This window comes from Nipponia nippon, unplaced genomic scaffold, assembly GCF_047370975.1.
Source record: "Nipponia nippon isolate SJK-2023a ecotype South Korea unplaced genomic scaffold, ASM4737097v1 scaffold_7, whole genome shotgun sequence".
In the NCBI taxonomy this organism is placed as follows: domain Eukaryota; kingdom Metazoa; phylum Chordata; class Aves; order Pelecaniformes; family Threskiornithidae; genus Nipponia; species Nipponia nippon.
Genome location: NW_028262391.1, coordinates 11317851 through 11333766, shown reverse-complemented (window position 1 = coordinate 11333766; position 15916 = coordinate 11317851). Strand labels below are relative to the sequence as shown.

Here is a 15916-nt window from a genome sequence, read left to right as displayed (position 1 = left end):
ACTATAAAGCTGGAAGTGATGTTGAAATATTATGTATGTAATTAAAAAGCAACAGTAACATTTGGGAGGCAGCATGTTTAATGTATTTCACTTTCATCTTTTAGAAATCTCTGGCATAGGTTGTGATTCTTTCAGATCATTTTAAAGAGGTTTGAATTATGTATTTCTTTAGAAATAAGTGAACTGGTGGAAGTATTCATCTGAATTTTTTTGACTGATTGAAATGTGCGTTGGGGGATAAAACAGCTGGATGCACATGGGAGAGCCTGTTCTGCCCTTGTCTTCTCCTCCCCAGCCTGCCAGTCATGGCTGTGGGCATAGGAAGCTGTAGCCTGGCAGCAGGAGGGAGCTGCTGGTCCTCTCCCTGCCCCATCCCCAAGCCTGGGCCTGGGCTGCCTATTGTTGGGTGCAAACACCTGCCTGGGAAAGTCTCCTTTTCCTCTGAAGTCCTGGACCCAGCTCTAACTGCCTCCTCTCCCCTCTGCAGGGTGGTGAAAGAAGAAATCTCGGATGACAATGCCAAGCTTCCCTGCTTCAACGGCCGGGTGGTGTCGTGGGTAAGCAAGCCCCTTGCTCCGGTATCTCGCTGCCTGTTTCTGCTCTCTCTGAAAACCACCATTTGGTTGCATAGTGCCAAGTAAGGCACGGAAACTGCTCCCTACTGTCAAAGTGCTGACTGCTAATGAAGCTGATGAGCTGGATTACCACGCTCCAGTCCCTCAGCTGGAGAGGGGGCTGCGTGGTGCTGGGTCCCCTGTGCTGGGGAAGACGTGGGATGCCTCTGTGGAGAGCTCGCTGTCACTGATGCCTGGCAGAGGTGACGGTCCCGGCCTGTCCGCAGCATAACCCATGTGCCCCTATGGCAGGGTCAGCTTTCCAAGGAAAGTCCTGCTCCGGTGACTGGCGCAAAGGGCTTAAGTGACTTTAGTGCTGGTGAAGCGGACTGGATTTGACTGCCCTGAAGACTAAAGGTACTGCCTGGGCAGCTGCAGGACAAGCTTCTCCCTCCATGCCACGCCATGCACATGCTCTGTCCCCTGCCCGCATGCCTCCCTTCGCCCCCAAGGGGACCCTCTTTTTTTGGGGGGGGGGAGGGGAGAGGGTGTTCAGTCTCCGTAGCCTGTCATCCCTTTTTCCCCTCTGCTGAGCTGCAGTTTGGGCTGATGAGGGTGTGTGGATCTACGCCAGGAGCAGAACCAAGACCCAAGTGCCTTTTTCCAGAGGCCACCAGAGAGCCCCTAAACAGTAAAAATCCTCAGCAAATCAGGCTACATCGGACCTAATGCTTCTTCTGTCCCTGCACCAAACAGCTAGGCCTCGGCTGGGGGGCCGTGAAGCGACTGCGTTTCGGGAGGGAGGGTGGAGGTGACAGGGGCGGGTGGGCACCCTGCTGCCGGACTGGCTCCCGCCGGGATGCTGGCCAGGGGAGCGGGGCGCAAGGTGGGGTCCTGCCCGCCCCCCGCACCGGGAGGAGAGGGTGCACTGGGCTCCCACACAAAGAGCCAGCAGGCCCGGCGGCCGGACGCCTGCCGTCCTCCCTCTAGCGGTTAGCCAGGCCCGTCGGAAAACAGCTTGTCCGGCTCTTGGCCACCATCCCCACTGCTGCTGCATCTGCCCTGAGACATCTCCCCACCCCTCCCTTTCCAGCTGCCTTTTGTTTTCACCTGCTCTACGGGGAGTCCCAGAGGCTCTGAACCCTTTCCGTTGCTCTTTTTTTACCTGGCGTGCTTTTCCTTGTGGTCCACACATCCATGCAGCCGCTGGCTTTCCTTGTAGGGGCTCTCTGGTTGCTCAGTGTGAGTGGCACAGATCTGGTGTGGCTCCATCTGGTGTGAGCAGGGCACTGTGCTGCTGCTCTGGCGTGCTGGCTCCTTGCAGGGCAGATGTGCCTGCAGTTAGCACCGCTACCAGCTCTTCTGCACAAAGGATGACGGCAGTCTCGGAGACCTTTATGCACAGCTGATGATCCCTTTTTCTATCCCTGCTGAGAGTCTCCTTGTCTGTGGGTGGTTTGGGGGCTGGAGGGGGGAGCACTTGCTTTGCTGCTTCTGCCAGACAGACTGGGATGAGGCTATTTTAGGAACTTGGTACTAATTTTAGCTAGAGGGAAAGACGGGGGCTTGGATCCAAGCGAATATTTCCTGACAGTGCAAGAGGCAAGAAAAGCGCAGGGTGGTTATCAAAACCTTCCCTGGAGGAAATCCCAACCCTAGGAGTGTTAGAGGAAGGCAGCATCAGTCCCCCTGCTCCGGAACACCCCCTTTCCTCTCCTCACTGCTGTTTGACAGCTGCCTGCGGCTAGTTTCCTCTGTCCAGATCTATTTGCTTGGTCTTGCCTTGAGATCTTTAAGCATAGTGTTATATGACTTTTTCTCTAGGCGATGATGGCCCCTTCCAGCATCTCTTCTCCCCTGTGCTTCCAGGCAGTGGCTGCCAGAGCAAGGATGTGGCCCTCAGGGAGTGGGATGTGTCCTGGGAAGACAAGTCGCCAGGAAGGTGCCAGGAGCAGAGCTAGGCATGTGCCTGGGGCTTGCTGGAGGGAGGGAAGCTGAGCTGAGTGTGAGACAAGAGCTGGTTAGACAGTTGCGAAAGCAGGAGCTGTTGGGCTTGTCCTGGGGCTTGTGGGACGGGCTCTGCAGCTTTTGGCACCCCAGGGTGCTCTCTGCCCTGTCTGCTGCCTTGGCCGTGGCTTTCTTGAGGCTGCTCTGTCTTCCTTGCCACGACTGCATCCCTTTCTCTGTTCCCAGTGCCTCCCTGGCAGCTGACCTCTCTCCCCCTGCCCTAATGATGATCTGTGGGGTCCCTCCCCCCTTTTATCATGGTTTCCCCTGTTCTCCGAGGTGGGCAGGGCACAGCTTTATGTTTCATCAGTGATGCTGGGAAGTGCTCAACTCAGGACCTGTGTAAACGGGCTGTGCCTCCAGCACCTGGGTTAGCATCTGCTGCTGCTTCCATGTTGCACATGTGGTTCCCCTCACCAGCAAGCAGCAGAGTTGCCTCTGCATTTACACTGGGCATTACAGTTTGGGCAACAGCTATCCGCTCCTTTCCAGCCCATGTTTCATGATCCTTCTGCCCTGACCTGCAGTGGGGTATCCCTCAGCGCTGTGAGATCAGACCTCTCCTGTGATGGCCAATGGTGTGGCAGTTGGTTCAAGGACGCAGGCTGAGGCCTGACCTGGTCTCCTCACCTCCCTGGGCCGGCTCCAGGCTGACCCACAGCCTGTTTTGTCTGGGGCGGATCAAGGCGCTGGGACCTGTGGCCCTCCCTGACACTGGGGAGAGCTGACCCCCCTGCTTGCCTGTGCCGTGGACAGATGTGGTGCAGACATGAAAAGCACATTTGAAAGTCCTTAGAGATGGAAATTGATCTTCCCGTGCTTGAGAGCTCTAGCCTTTCCCTGGGGACTCGCTCCCTGGCCAGGGGAGGGCTCCTTTCTGGGCCCTATCACCTCTGCTTTGGGCATCCCTGAATGTCTCTTGCAAGGAAGAGACTTTCTGTTGCTTTCCTGTCTGGTCCTATTGTAATTAGGCCCATTCAATGCAGCTTGAAAGTGGGGAGAGCGCAAACCTGTATAGGGAGAGACGTTGGGGAAACTGCTTCCCATTGAGTTCATTTGAGCTATCCTCTTTCATCCCACTGGTGAGCCTGTTCCCCCCAGGAGAGGCTTCACCTCATTCCCTGAACCCTGAAATTCATGGTTTATCTTAGAGCCAGAGGCACAGATGTAGGTGTGCCTGGGCTGCCCCAAAGCGTGGCTAGTATAAATATTTACTGGGGTTTGACCCTTGATTGAATTTATGCACTGGGGAAACTGCTGAGCTTTTCAGAGGTTGGCTGGAGGCTATGCCTAGGCCGCTTAGCTGGGCACAAGCTGGAAGTTTGCAAAGTACTTGTAGAAACCAGAAAAAAAAGTATGTTTTGGAGTCTGTTTCAAAGCCAGCCTCAGCCCTGAGCTCTGTTACCCCCAGGTCCCATGATGGGCTGGGAAGGTGAAAGTCCTTCTGGGTCCACAGCTCAAAGGCAGAGGTGCAGAGGCTGGTAAAATCGAGAAGAGGAATGCCTGGTAGCTGCCTCTTCCGATGTAAGAACAACTAGGGGAATCCGCTCCTTGCCACAGGACATGTGCTAAAGGTTACCTGAGCGTAAAAATTGTGCAGCGTGGGTGCGCAGATGGTGTCAGTCTCCAAGCAGGGCTGTCAGCCACCCGGACTTCACTGCTGGGTCAGGAATTCCCGAGCCACAAATAGCCGGCGTCTGGGAAGGCATTGAGGGGGAATGTTGCTACATGCTTGGCCTGTTCCATACCCGCTCCTGGGCATCTGCTGTTGTCCGCCGTCAGAGATGAGATCGTGGGCCAGGCAGGCTTTTGGCCAGCTCATTTGGCCACTCTTGTGAACGTTTTCCCAGCACCTCAGCCATTTCATTCTCTGTCTCTCGTCCCTCCAGCTGGTGTCTGCAGAGGGTTCCCATTCAGATGCTGGCTCAGTCTGTGCTGATAACCAGACAGAGCTGCCACCCTCCATGGAGCGCACGGGAGGAATTGGAGACTCCAGGCCCCCTTCTTTCCAGTAAGTTACCTGGACACCTATCCTGGTTTCTGAGGGACCCACAGTGACTTTGCTGTAAATCCAGACCGGGGGCTGGGACGCTCCTACCCAAAGAGCCAGCCAGAGGGGAGGAGGATGGGGCTGGGAGCAGATTCGAAGTGGAGCTGCATTACTCAACAAGCAAGGGCATGCTGAAAATAGTGCAGGGAAGTTGGCAAAGAGCTGGCACAGCTTCCCCCAGTCCCTTGCCCTGAGCTCATAGATCTGCTGTGGTTGTTCCCCACCGCCTCTGCTCCTGTCCCTCAAGAAGGAGACAGCTGATGGCTAGAGGCTTGTGCTAGCCAGCACAGAGATAGAGAGAGCCTGCTTAAGTTGTTCCCTGTTGGACATATTTGTTCCTTTTCATCTCATCGCAGCCCTAACACTGGGGGGAGCCGGGAAAACTTGGACAATGAGACAGAGACAGACTCGGTGGTGTCGTCGCAAAGGGAACGACCTCGTCGGAAAGATGGGCCGGAGCATGGTAAGTGTTGGTAACATGGCAAGAGCTCTGCAGGGCATGGCTGGGGCACAGTGGGGCACCAGCTCCAGACAGGGGGCAGCTCTCTCTGCTCTGCAGAACCGTCCCAGCTTAGAAGGGCTCTTCAGTGATCTGAATCCATAGGCTCACGTTGGAGGCAGGAGCTAACACCTGTGTTGTATCAGAGCTTGGTGTTGAAGCCTTTGGGGGCAAAGGAGATGTCTCCTCTAGAAGCCTCAAGAGCAGGAGACAGCAGTGCCTCAGTCCTTCTTAGTTGAAAAGGAGAATGGCCTTGCCACTCCATGCTGCTCTTTGCTCTGCCAAGGAACCGGCTGCAAGTCTTCCATGACTTTAGCAGCATGGTTCCTAGTGGCCCCTGAGCCTTTCCCCGTCCTGTAGTGATAGAAGAGGTATCCCACAGAAGATAGATCTGATCCCAGGGTGGACTTAGAGCCAGCTGGCACTAGATGGGATTGTCTGATGGCCAGTTTCATTCTGGGAAGGTTGCCGTGAGCCCTGCGGGAAGGAAAGGGGTTGTTTCCCTGTGACCTGTCTCAAGCACACTGAGTCTTGTCTTTTCATAGCACCCAGGGTGAATGGGACAGTGAAGGGAGAGCGGCGCCGAGACCTGGGCGGGTACGAGAGCTCCTCCACGCTCATGAGCAGTGAGCTGGAGACCACCAGCTTCTTCGATTCAGATGAAGATGACTCCACCAGCAGGTAGGAGAGCTTAGGTCCTGGAGGAATACTAGCTTCCCTCTGCCTCCCAGCACTGAGAGATGCCTTTGCAGGGCACAGTAATCCTGGGCTCCAGGGTCCTTGCTCAGAGCTGCCTCTGTCTCAAGTCTCACCCAGCAGCCCCCTCTGCTATTGTCTGTCCCCCATGTACATGTTCTGCCCCTCTGCCCCTGCAGTCCTCTATTCCCTGTGCCATTTCTGTGGCTCTCTTGCTGCCAGAGCCACCACCCTGGAAGCAGAAGAACTGACTCTTGCTTTTGCCTCTAGGTTTAGCAGTTCGACAGAGCAAAGCAGCGCTTCCCGTCTAATGAGGAGGCACAAGCGACGCCGGCGGAAACAGAAGGCTCCACGCATTGAGCGGGTACCCAGGGGCTGGGTATCCTGGGGAGGGCAATGCAGGGCAAGGTAGGCTGCCTGGTGGATCTCTCCACTCAGTGCTCCAGGGCTGATCAGGGATTCGGCTGTGTTTGCTCTGGGCACAGCTGGGGACAGGTGATGTCCAAGTGCTGAGACTTTATAAAGTGCTGTAAACCTTTCCCAAGCCAGTGTAGCCTCAAGAGCTGTGACCACAGACCTTGTACTGGATGTGGAGAGATCACAAGGACTGTGGCTGATGCCCTCTGGCTCTGCAAAGCTCCCAGCAAAAGGCTGGAGTTCTGGATGGTGGCTGTGGTGCCACAGGGAGCACAAGTAGAGGGAGCTGGGGCTGGGAATGTTGCTGGACAACAGGAGGACATCTCATGTTTCACTTATGTTGCAGTCATCGTCCTTCAGCAGCATCACAGACTCCACCATGTCCCTGAACATCATCACGGTCACACTGAACATGGGTGAGTGGGAGGTGTGCATGGAGCCTGCATTCCTTCCAGAGCGAGACTGGGTGGCGGAGAGGAAACTGGGGAGCGAGCAAAGAGAACCTATGTGGGGAGGAGTGAGGAGGTGGGTTCTGTAGGAAAGTGGCTTGTCCTGAAGCACTGGTCTTTCAAGAGTTTCTCTGCGTCCCAGGACATCTCTCTGGGACAGGGGTGCAAACGACCATCATTAGCACGTGGTTTGTCTGAGGTTAGGGCTGCCTGTGCCTGCTGCTTTATGGTGTCTTACTTCTTTCTCTTTCCATCCCTGCAGAGAAATACAACTTCCTGGGCATTTCTATTGTGGGACAGAGCAATGAGCGTGGGGATGGAGGCATTTACATTGGCTCTATCATGAAGGGCGGCGCTGTGGCAGCTGATGGCAGGATTGAGCCCGGAGACATGCTCTTGCAGGTACTTCACGCCCACATAGCTCCATCTTTGGGCCTGGGAAAGCAGTAAGAACAGACTCAGAAGCCTCCCTGCGCACTTTGGCAGGCTAAACCCAGGAAGTTGCGCTTGGAAGAGGGAAGCTGAGTCACTGCTGAGCTGAGTGGGGAGCTCAGCCTCTGGTCACATCTCTGGGATTCACCTCTTTGCGTTGTTTGCAGGTAAATGACATCAACTTTGAGAACATGAGCAACGATGATGCTGTGCGGGTGCTGAGGGAGATTGTGCACAAGCCGGGGTAAGTACTTGGGTTGTTCCTTACCTCCATGGGCAGCTGTATGGTGTGTGCTTGGGGTGTGTGAGTTGTGTCTTCCAGCCACCTTTGCCAGTGGCTCCACAGAAGCTCAGAACTTATCGTTTTGGGGTTGCTTTGATTCCTGGGTTTTCATGCCCAAAGCAAGAATTGCAGCCAACAGAATGGTGGTGAATTGGGGTCTCTGCCCCTTTTTTGTGGGGATGCCATGTCATTAGGGTTATCAGCAACCCTCAGCAGGGTCACGTCGTTTTGTCCGTGCCACTAAGAAAATCCATAGCTGGAGGGGGACAAGGGCACTTTACTGGCAGCTTCTCCCTGCCTCGCAAGAGAGAGCCAGTGTAGAGCATCCATCCATCACGCAAGGGTTTGTGCCACTGTGGTCTTGTTCTAACTCTCACCTTTTTGTTGCAGGCCCATCACCCTGACGGTGGCCAAGTGCTGGGACCCCAGCCCTCGGGGCTGCTTCTCGTTACCCAGGAGTAAGTGGATAGCTGACCCACCCTTAACGCTGGTGCCCAGCTCATGTGAGAGCCCTGCCTTAAGCACTTACTTGGTTGTTGTCTTGTTCCTCCCCTGTGTGTGTGACTCCATGTGGCACTGAATTGGGGTTTGATGGGGTTTCAGCTCTCCTGTTAGGAGGCTGCTATGTCCTATTCCCAGGCCAAAATGCCCATAAGCCCAGCCCTCCTTCCCACATCACGCTGGGGACGCGTTTCACTGGGGTAGGGGGGTCACTTGCTCGGGGCGCCAGAGGAAAGAGAAACCCCTCCTTGAGCCATAGGGGGATCTCTCCCTCTGCACCTCTCCTGCTGACCCTCCCTTTCTTCTTTCTCTCCCAGTTGCTCCCCAGCGGATCTGGGCTGGGCCAGACTCTCCATGCTCCGATCCGGGTGAGTCCCGGCAGATGCTGGGGATGGAATGGGCTGCACTGAGTCCCTGTCCCTCCCCAGAGGTTGATTTGATGAGGGGATAATTTCTTATAGCTACTGACTGACTCTTTCTTCACTGCAGGTGAGCCCATCCGGCCCATCGACCCGGCAGCCTGGGTGTCTCACACGGCAGCGATGACTGGCACCTACCCAGCGTACGGTATGAGTCCATCCATGAGCACAATCACTTCCACCAGCTCCTCCATCACCAGCTCCATCCCAGAGACCGAACGTAAGTTCTTGTGCCTCCGTGCTCCACCCGCTGCACAGCTTCCTCGCCTTCGCTGTGCTGTAAAGGGAGCAATACATCTGCTTGGGGACAGCTGAGATGGGCAAGGTCTGCCCTGACAGGGGACTAAGAGGGAGGCAGCTGTCACCAGGCAGGCACTTGGATCAGTGGAAGTTCTGGCTGGGTGAATTAATACCACCTTTTTCAGCCTTCAAGTTAAGGGGAGTAGAAGAGCCTGGGTGCAATCCAGGAGCTGTGGCAGGTGCAGAAGAAAGGTTCAGAGCAGTCAGGGGTTACCGGCTGAGAGTGCCGGACCAGAGGGAATCAGCTTGTCCCTGGAGCAATTGCCCTCCCAGACAGCAGATAGGGCAGGATGGAGGCAGCTGGGAGCAAAGAGACTTGCAGTGGGGCAGGGTCCTGCTGAGCACAGGGCTCTTTTTGTTGCTTTCTGAAGGTTTTGGGTGATTCTAGTATACAGAGCCTTGAAGCAAGGGTCTAGAGAGCCGGGGCAAAAAGCCAGGAGTTTCTTGCAAGTTTGTGAGGAGCAGAGAATTCCCTTGCTGGGCTGTGTGGGCTCAGTTGGCAGCTTTTGGATCTCAGCTGCTTGGGACTGGTTGGAAGGAAGGAGACTCTAGCCTGGGTTTTGCACAGGGCGAAATGGCTGACATGGGAAGGATAACATTGGAAGGCTGGAAGGGGGGTTACACAGCATGCGCCCCAAGGCTGTCTGTGATGTATTGTTCCCTGGCCCATTCCTCCTATGTGCAATGCTTCCATGTAGCCCTGTTGTCTTTTCTGTCCTCTCTCATCTTTGCCTCCCTTCCCTTTGTTCACACCACAGGCCTCGATGACTTTCACCTGTCCATCCATAGCGACATGGCCACCATTGTCAAAGCCATGGCCTCACCAGAGTCAGGCCTGGAGGTGCGTGACCGCATGTGGCTGAAGATCACCATCCCCAATGCCTTCATTGGTAAGAGACTGTGCTGTCTGCAGCAGAGGCAGGGAGTGGGGAATGGGTGGTGTGTTTTCCAAGCAGATGCCCAAGGGAGCATCTCTCACCATAAACTGTTGACCAGGCCAGAGTCACAAATTGAACCTTTGGCTGTGCAGTCCCTTTTCACCTTTTGGCCCACTTTGTCTTGGCGCCAGTGCGGCCCACTGCCTCAAGGGCCACTGTCTTCCTCTCTGTTGCTGTATTTAATTCTGATGTTTGGCGGCAGGTTCGGATGTGGTGGATTGGCTTTATCACCATGTGGAGGGCTTTACAGACCGTCGTGAATCCCGCAAATATGCCAGCAATCTGCTGAAGGCTGGCTACATCCGACACACCGTGAACAAGATCACCTTCTCGGAGCAATGCTATTACATCTTCGGGGACCTCTGTGGAAGTATGGCACTTGGCATGGGTGAGGGAGAGGATGGAGGGGGGTTGAGGTCCTGCAGAGCCCTTCTAACACTGTGGGCACATAGCTACCACCATTGCCACAGGCTGGGCCCCATGTTCTAAAGACCCTGTTAGAGAGTGAGGAAGAATATCCCAGCTCCCTTGTCATGCTGCTGGGGTGGTGAAGTTGGAAGATGGCACTGTTACCTACTATGTGATCTTTTCTTCTGGGCAGCCATAGCAGAGTCTTAGTCTTTACTGACTTTGTCTCCAGGCTCTGAACTTCCAGTGCTGGCAAGGGGGTGGTGCTCAAACAACTGGGTTGTTCTCAAGTAAGAGGGATGGGGGAAGTAATTGGCAGGGTGAGCTGCAGCTCTGATGTGGTCCTTTCCCACCAAGCTGTTTTCTGTATTAAGAGTGGGAGCTCGGACTCTCACAGCCTGGCTATTTTCCAGCCAGGAAGCACAAATGGTTGCATTGACTAGCAGGGAGAGCGCCATCTTCTTGCCTTTCCTCGTGTACCCCATCCTTGTCCATCAGCAAGCATGGACAGGGAGCTGCTTCGTCACACGTGGTTGTCTGTCCACTTTAATTAACCCCTCTTCTCTGCTTTCTTGCAGACATGGCTAATCTTTCTCTTCATGATCACGATGGCTCCAGCGGTGCCTCCGATCAGGACACTTTGGCTCCGCTCCCCCACCCAGGAGCCGCACCCTGGCCTATGGCTTTCCCGTATCAGTATCCACCACCTCATCCATACAACCCCCACCCCGGCTTCCCTGACCCAGGCTACAGCTACGGAGGGGGCAGCGCGGGCAGCCAGCACAGTGAAGGTGAGTGCAAAGGATGAAAATATGCCTGCAGGCGGGCAGATGCCCTGTTCAGTACCGGGGAGCAGTAGGAAAAGGCTGCTTAGGCAAGGCCCTATGTGTGGGGGAACCAGGGCAAAAGCCATCTCAGAAGGGTTGTGGGACTCGGAGTTGAAAGGAGACCGAGAGCACGGACTGTGTTGGCGGATGGCTGTGCTGCAGCGTGCTGTAGTCCTCTCTTGGCGAGAGGAGCATCCTTTCTTCCTGGCTTGTCTGAGCTGTCACCTAACCTTGCCCTATGCGCTTTGCAGGGAGCCGGAGCAGCGGTTCCAATCGCAGCGGCAGCGAGAGGAGGAAGGAGAGAGAGAAGACCGGGGAATCCAAGTCAGGCGGCAGCGGGAGCGAGTCGGACCACACCACGAGGAGCAGCATGCGGCGTGAGCGCGCGGCCAGCGAGCGCTCGGTGCCAGCCAGCCAGCACAGCCAGCGTAGCCAGCACTCTCTGGCTCACAGCATCCGCAGCCACCACAGCCAGCAGTCATACGGGCCGCCCGGCCTCCCCCCTCTCTTCAGCCCCCCCATGTTGCTGATGCCTCCACCGCCTTCAGCCATGGGGCCCCCCGGGGCGCCGCCGGGCCGTGACCTGGCCTCTGTGCCCCCCGAACTGACAGCCAGTAGACAGTCCTTCCGAATGGCCATGGGCAACCCCAGTGAGTTCTTTGTGGATGTAATGTGAAGCGCCCGTCCCCTGTCTGTCTGCTGCCCCTCCTTCCCCCTCTCCATCCCCGTCATTTGTCTCCTAGGACCAGCCCTGGCTTCACCCCTTGTTTTTTGGGTTTTGTTTTGTTGCTTTTTTTTTTAATTTTTTTTTTTTGGTCTTGATAACGAAAAGAAAAAAAGGGAAAAAAAATAATAAATGGAACTAAACCTTGATTCTAATCCCTCCTCGAGCGGGGTGGACGGGGCTGGCAGGCCTGCTGAGTGCTGCCAGCCCATCCCGCCACCAGACTTGTGTATTGCCGATGGTAATTCCCTCCTGCCATCCTCTCTAACCCCATTAATCCGCATCCATCCCAGCGCTCTGTGCTGCTTGCCCGTGTGTCGCTGCTGCCTCGGTCCTTCCACCCTAAACATCTCTTCTTTCTTTTCACCCTTTTGTGTTTCTTCTATCAAGCAGCAAAGAATTACGGGGTGTTTGACTTTCTCTGAGCCTGCCGCCCGTGGGGGGGAGAGCTGGAGCGTGGCGTGGCCCGACAGGAGGACACGGAGCTCCAAGGGCGCTGGGCACACGTGGCGCTGAAGATGGCTTCTTTCCTCCCCCTTGCGGAAGACGCCCTGCCCTTCCCGCAGCCCTGAGAGGGGAGCAGGGACCAGCCTTATATATGCATTTTAAATCCTGTTGTAGTTGCCTTTTGGCTAATGCATGAATGTTCCAGGGCTTCAGTGCCTCCAGGGAGGAGGGAGATGCTGCCGCTTCCCTCTTGCCTCCCTCCTCTCGCCCACGCATTGGGCCAGGTCCGAGCCTGGCGCTGCCCCATGGCAGGACCCTCCTTCACCTTGCTCGGGCCGTGAGTCTCAGGGCTGGGGCTGTACCTCTGCGTTTAGCCCAGAGCAGTGCTGGGTGCCTGCCCTTGGGTCCTCGGGGGGGATTTAAGGGCAGAGTTCTGCTCCCTCCATCCTGCTCTTTGCCCTCCTGCCTGCGACACACTGCTGCCTGCCCCGTTTGTAGGGGCTGTCCCATGCCTGGGGCTGGTGGTGGCAGCTGCCGCCTGTGCTCGGCAGTGTGACATCTCCAAGGACTTGGACGGAGGGAGGGGGCACAACTGGTTTGTTTTCACGCTTTGGGGAAAGGTGGAGGTCCCCTGTGTTTGCCCTGCGAAGGACCCAAGTCTGCCTCCCCCTCTGCCCAGCGCCGTGAGCGCTGCCGGCCTGGCTGCCGGGAGGGACGAGGCTCTGGGACGGCCCCACTCTCTCCGGGCTGTGAACGGCGGCTGGCGGCAACACGAGCTCCCTGGGGAGGGAGGCTGCAGCCTGAACCGCAGCCTCCGGACTTGGTGCCAGCAGATGTGTCGGGACAGCTGAGGCCATTTGCTCCGGCGCTCCCTGCCCTTTTTCCTTTTCTGGGTACTCGGAGACGTGCCTCGGGCCGGGGGCAGCCCCCTTCCCCGCGCCCGGGGCCAAGCACGGTACGGTACAGGCACGCTCGACCCCGCTCCTGTTGGTGCTGGTGCCGTGGCCGCCTCCGCAAGCGTTGCCTCCTTTTGTCTTTCGTGCGTTTGCAGTTTTTATACGCTGGAGATGAAATGTATTTTGCTCCTCGGGGGTCCGCGTTGCCCCTGCAACCCCTCTGCCAGCTCTCGCGTGCCATCGGTTCATCATCTCCCCGTGACTCCCTAAACCCTCTCCTTCCCCTCCGCCCGCCGGGGCCCGCTCCCCGCCATCCTCCTGTCCCCCGGCTCGGCTCCCCGCCATCCTCCTGTCCCCCGGCTCGGCACCGGCAAGCTGCTGCCCGTGCCCCCCTCTCCTGATGCCGCCCAGCAGCCGCCCTGGCCACTGCTCACGCCCTTGCCCTACCCTGCCCCCTGGGTTTTATAAAAGCAAAACCAATCTCCTTGTTTTTATTTATAAACATAGTTTTATTGGACTCCTGCCTTGTGTTGGTGGTTTTTTGTTTTTTGTTTTTTTTCCAGCCTCCTTTTCTGCCCTCCCGCCTTTCGCTCTGCAGCGAGATCCCAGCGGGACCAGGGCACCCTGTTTCCCAAATGCCTCTTCCCGGCATTCCGGGGGCTGCTGCGGCCTGAGCCTGGCCCGGGCCCGGCCTCCCGGTGCCGGTGCGGGGCCTGGCCGCGGGCGCCCGGTGCTCCCCCGTTTCCAGCAGGCATGCCGCGGGGGGAGCGGGGCGGTGCTGGCGGCCAGCAGCCCCGCGGAAGGGCATGGCCGCTCCAGGCCTCCACGCGGGGGGAGGGGCACCTCTTCACCGGGCGCACCGCAGCTCCCTGCAGGCCGTCCCCGCGGGGACCGGGGCGGAGCGGAGGCCCCACGCCCGCAGCCCCGGCGCTGCCGCTCGCACGGCGCCCACGCCGCGTCCCCTCCGCGGACTACAACTCCCATGACGCACCGCGCCGCACGGACTACAGCTCCCGGCAGGCTCCGCGCGGGGGCCGTCCTGCCCGGCGCCGGCGGCGGCCGAGCCCCGCCTCCCGGTCTGGCGCATGCGCAGCGGCGGCGGGGCGCGGGCGGGGCATGCGCGGCGGCGGCTCTGCAGTGATAGGGGGGGCGCGGAGGGAAGGGGGGGCGGCGGCCGCCATCTTGGGCGCTGGGCAGCGAGCGGCGGCGGGCAGCGGCAGGTGAGGTGCCCGGGGCCGTCCTCCCGCTCCGCGGCGGCGCTGCGCGCCCCGCTTCCCTTCTCTGGGCCGGCTTCCTTGCGGCGGGTGCTCGCTCTGCGGCGGCGCCCGGGCGGTGGCCGAGCCGCCGTGGGTGGCGGCTCCCTCGGCGCTCGCCGGGGTTGGGGGTCCGCGGGCCTACCCCGCGGGGCGCGGCGCGGCCCTGACAGGCTTGGGGAGGGGAGCCGCCGGCGGGGAGAGGTACCTCAGCGGCTGCCCTTGAGGAGGGGAGCGGCGGTGCCCCCCGGGGCCGGGCCGCCCCTTGCGGAGCCGTGTGGGAGGGAAGCGGGGCTCCCCCCGCGGGGGGCTTTCCCTCAGGCCCCGGGGAAGGGGTGCTGGGCGACCCCAGCCCCGCCGGAGCTGGCTCATCCACTCGCACGTTGCTTAGGGGTGAGGGGGTTTATTAATTGCTTGTGTTAATTAGCTCTGTCTCCAGAGTACCTGGGGTGGCAGCCTTGCGGTGCTGAACCGGGTGAGGGTGGGGACAGAGTCAAGCTCTGGGGGTGGCGGAGGACGCCTGGGGAAGGCCTGCAGCGATGTGCTGGGTCAGCCTGAGCAAAGGTCTTGCAGTCCGATCGGGCAGGAACTTCCCCTAAAATTATTTGCCTGTACTACTGCTACAAACATGAATTAGCTAGGTTATGGCTTGCACCCTCTGGCTTCTTCTCTGGGAAACCTGCTGAGGCAGAACGTAGTGCTGCTGATGCTGAACTCTGCTTGTTCCGAGGCTTAAAACAGGCTCGTATCCAACGGCTCTTCTAGACGCGTTTCCACTTCCATTCTTTCCTGGGTAGGTCTTTGGGTCCAGTAAAGCTGCAGGAAACGCAGCCTGTGTTTATCGTCCAGTGCAGTTGACTTCTCTCCCCACTAGGAAATGACTCGCTTTTGATCTAGTCTTCTCCTCATAAGCTGTGTGAGTCCATGATCTGTTTTGTGCTTGCTTTAGTATGACAAAGCTGCTATCAAGTTTTAGCCTCAGGCTGCCAAAATCTGAGCCTGGAACTTTCCCAGATACGTGAGTCTGGATGGCTTCTGCGGCTTGGAAGTCTAGGTATTACAGGTTTCTAACTGCATTCGGGCTCGCGTAGTGTCTTGTTGGGCAATGTTTGCTTGAATCCCATCAGATCTGTAGCTACTATTTTTTCCTATAGTAAAAGCTGTTCTTGTCGCTGTGAGTTTTGCTCAGAGGGACAATCTCTTAATATGAAGAGATGCTGCCAAACTGCCTACTTCCATATTTTCCCTGTCAGTAGGGAGACATCGCTTCTGTAGGAAGTGCCATCTAGTGACAAAGATACCTGGCGTCCTTTGGGCTGCAAACTGGCCATGTTTCAGGGAGAGCATCTGAGATCTCTTTGAAGGGTATCATGGCCGGCTGCTTCTTCCTCCTGCGAGCGCACAATTCTGGCCTTTGAGGAGTTGAGTCTTGAGGCTGTGAAGAGTTACATCTTCAGTCCTTTGAGGCACAGATGACTGGAAATGTTTGATAGCATCTTGTTTTTTTTGATGGAATGGGAACAATCATGAAACAAAATGGGCTTTGTAAAGAAACTTCCTGTGACCCTAGTTAAACTTCACTTGTCTCATCCCTGCATCAAGAAATGATAAAGCCAAGACTGTCTTTTGCAGCACAACATCTCGCACTGGTTTTCTAAGCTTATACTCCTAAAGACCCTTAGAGCATTTAAAGGCTGTTCTTTGGGTTAGCTGGAGGATGGACAGAAGTACAGCCTGGGGTGCCAAAATATAATTGGTCTGTATGCCAGAGTCAGCTTCTCTCCTGTAGTGAATGACCTACAGAGTCAAAAGTTAC

General features: G+C 57.1%; 2 protein-coding genes across 11 annotated transcripts in view; both read left to right on the top strand.

Moving 5' to 3' along the window:
• Positions 1 to 13364, top strand: part of DVL3 (dishevelled segment polarity protein 3) — a 33299-nt gene extending 19935 nt beyond the window's left edge. For 3 of the 10 annotated variants that reach the window (XM_087738954.1, XM_087738952.1, XM_087738959.1), the window contains 16 exons: positions 488 to 557; positions 4451 to 4572; positions 4968 to 5074; positions 5656 to 5791; positions 6077 to 6170; positions 6570 to 6639; positions 6935 to 7074; positions 7272 to 7348; positions 7778 to 7890; positions 8206 to 8256; positions 8378 to 8527; positions 9366 to 9497; positions 9748 to 9915; positions 10532 to 10744; positions 11032 to 11430; positions 11898 to 13364. In XM_087738954.1, coding sequence (XP_087595080.1) covers positions 488 to 557; positions 4451 to 4572; positions 4968 to 5074; positions 5656 to 5791; positions 6077 to 6170; positions 6570 to 6639; positions 6935 to 7074; positions 7272 to 7348; positions 7778 to 7890; positions 8206 to 8256; positions 8378 to 8527; positions 9366 to 9497; positions 9748 to 9915; positions 10532 to 10744; positions 11032 to 11430; positions 11898 to 11929 — 2074 coding nt within the window. In that variant the 3' untranslated portion in view covers positions 11930 to 13364. Of the gene's footprint in view, positions 1 to 487; positions 558 to 866; positions 972 to 2378; positions 2516 to 4450; positions 4573 to 4967; positions 5075 to 5655; positions 5792 to 6076; positions 6171 to 6569; positions 6640 to 6934; positions 7075 to 7271; positions 7349 to 7777; positions 7891 to 8205; positions 8257 to 8377; positions 8528 to 9365; positions 9498 to 9747; positions 9916 to 10531; positions 10745 to 11031 lie in introns of those variants that run through there. The other 7 variants (XM_087738956.1, XM_087738953.1, XM_087738957.1 and 4 more) reach the window with 5 other exon arrangements.
• A 581-nt stretch (positions 13365 to 13945) lies between these two features.
• AP2M1 (adaptor related protein complex 2 subunit mu 1) overlaps positions 13946 to 15916 on the top strand; it is a 30728-nt gene continuing 28757 nt past the window's right edge. Inside the window, exon 1 of the mRNA XM_087738965.1 lies at positions 13946 to 14067. The gene's annotated coding sequence lies outside the window, so the exon portion shown is untranslated. The remainder of the gene's footprint in view (positions 14068 to 15916) is intronic.